The 2,616-nt window shown below is 44.5% G+C and overlaps 1 protein-coding gene across 1 annotated transcript in view; it reads right to left on the bottom strand.

The window, feature by feature from the left end:
* dbpa (D site albumin promoter binding protein a) overlaps positions 1–2,410 on the bottom strand; it is a gene marked incomplete at its 5' end in the record, with an annotated part of 20,317 nt that extends 17,907 nt beyond the window's left edge. The window contains 2 exon segments of the mRNA XM_035681071.1: positions 1,839–2,049; positions 2,142–2,410. Of these exon segments, the coding sequence (XP_035536964.1) occupies positions 1,839–2,049; positions 2,142–2,410 (480 nt within the window).
* Between the last annotated feature and the right edge of the window lie 206 nt (positions 2,411–2,616).

Raw genomic sequence — 2,616 nt, forward strand, 5'->3', positions numbered from 1 at the left:
GCTGGCTCCAGAAGTGAGTCATTCTCCATAAGAGCCCATATTAAACATTACAACAGAAATAAACATGTTTACAGCCACTACAGACCACTTTACACGGGGTGAATCTCTATATAACTCGCCTGTTATATTATCATATAGAGGTGTGCACATTAAGCTAGCTATTTGTGTTTTAAAGCTGCAATAATCAATATATTTATAATAACACTGGATAAAGTGACTTAGCTCTATTAGCATCTTTCAGCTCATTGTTTCGGTTTTCCAACCAACCATCAGGAAACTATTTTCAGTGAAATAGGTCTTTAATATAAAAACCTACTGCCCAAATGGCAGAAAGACAAAGGCTAGCTGGTAAACAAAGTGGAGCATTTAGTGGCTAAAGACACAGATATTTCCCTCAGAAGTTAGCCGAGAACAAAATGGACTTATACTTTCTCCAGTGGGCAGAAACAGCTCCATATGTGTATATGATGTGTAAAAAGGCAACTGTGTGCTAACATAGTAGTTTTATAAGGAAATAATGTGTGAATGTTCTGTTTACAGCTGCTGTTAAACTTTACTAATCCACTGCATGCTTGCATATTACAAGGACTTTAGTTCCACAGTCATTCATCATTAATCAAGCACTTCTCTCCAGCCTCAGTGCCATTTCAGCACGGTAAACCTGTTGCCCGGCAGACGGCACTGCCTTAAAGGCTAAAATCTGGAAACAACAGTCTCCTATGAGAGTAAACACAACAGATTACATGAGAAATTGTAACATTATTCTCACGTGGCCGTTCCCTGCAAGACTGGTATTGATTCAGATCTTTAAATTCTGCCCACAGGTGTGTAAAGAAGCATCACAGCCCCGCCTCTCTTAAATGGGTCCAATCTGATCAAACAGTCCGAACACACTCTTTTACTGTGTCTTTCAGTTGGTTCAATCCAATGACGACTCGATGGTGAGATAATATTCATAACGAAGTTTTGCCTCTTCCTCTGCATCCACACATCGTCAATACTTCACACACTCGAGCACTCATTGTCTCATCCTTCCTTTAAATGTCTATACAACCGCCGAACATTTACAAAGACATGTGGCAATCTGTCATCAATAAATCATCATGAAATTAGCTGTGATGATTCATTCGATGGCTCACAGGATAAAAAAACATGGCCGTCAGCGTTATAAAGAATGGGCTTTGGGGTTTCAATTAGAATTGGAAGTTGTCAGCCTTATGAAATCTCAAACAGAAAGAAAAAATAAAAGAAAGACAGACAGAAAAGCTCTTCTGATGTTCTGGCAGTTCTGGTTCACATCAAAAAAGCAGCAGAGAGAGGAAACAATAAATTATGAATATATAACGGATGAAAACAGGCTGTTGGAGGGAGCCGAACAGGGTGTCAGCCGTTTATCAGAGATATAATTAGAGAAGACCTTCCTTTGGTTATTGTTGAAGGAGTCCAGTGGTTGAATTGGGTTAGTTAATGTAATGTATCATGAGTCTGTGTCCTCATTAGTGCCAGATCCCATTAAGGCCTCTGCATGTACAGCCTCATATATGTCTGACTGCATTAGCTGGTGCACAAATGTTCTCACGTGACGAACAAATTTATTCTCGCCATCAACTTCTCAGGATCTACAGTGAGAAAAACGTTCTGATTTCTAACCAGAAAGTTTCCATACATTCCTACATACATCTCTTACCAGCTCCGAGTGACGGATCAAGTAAAATATTCATGGAAAATGTATTAACATTCAAAAATTCAATCAAGTGTTCATCTAAATGGGTTAAAATGGAATAAAACTGCACTCAAAATCTCTTCCCAGCTCTCTGTATGTGTTCACATTCACTCACCATGTAGACACTCAGGTCCTCCCATCATGCCTGGCGGCTGCTGCTGAGGTGGCAGTGGCGGCGGCGGCGGTGGCTGCGGCTGGACGGTCTCCAGTCCCAGCAGCGAGGAAGAGGAGGATGAGGAGGACATGGAAGAGGAAGAGGAGGAGCAGGGCGGAGGAGAGGTGGGAGGGCACTGGGAGCTCTGGTTGGGCACCGCCGACTGGGAGCTCTGGGAGGAGAGGGGGGAAATATGTTAATGGAGTGAGTGACATTTAAACTGTTTTTACCTGCATAAAGGAGTTGGGTGTCTATCAGTCTCACCTGGGAAGGGATCTGGGCGCTGGTGGAGCTGGGCCCATTGCTGTGCATCCCCATCCCGTTCTCAGTCAAGAACTCCTCCAGGTCCATGTACTGCAGCTGGAACAGGCCTCCATCACACGGCAGGGTCCTCTCCCACAGCAGCGGGCCCAGGAAGGCTGACTGGGAGTTGGGCCGCAACGCACCGGACGCAGGGGCTCCTCCTGCACTGGCGGGGCCTCCGGCATTGACCCCCACTGAGTCCTCATCAGAGTCCACGGGCTTGTCTTTGTCTGGAGGAAGGGAAGGATGAGGAATGTTTTGAGAAGCTCTTTCTGATCGGAGAGGGTAATTAAACCTTTCCTCGTCCCCTTCCCCTGTGTTTGTGTAAAAGGGCAAAAGGAAAGATAAGAACCGATAAGGACTGATATCCACTCTGACAGTCCAGCAGATTGACTCTAACCGCAGAGAGACGCTGATAACCTCATTTATGGTCTCA

Source organism: Morone saxatilis, unplaced genomic scaffold, assembly GCF_004916995.1.
Source record: "Morone saxatilis isolate NCDOM2014 unplaced genomic scaffold, NCSU_SB_2.0 Contig9, whole genome shotgun sequence".
Taxonomy (NCBI): domain Eukaryota; kingdom Metazoa; phylum Chordata; class Actinopteri; family Moronidae; genus Morone; species Morone saxatilis.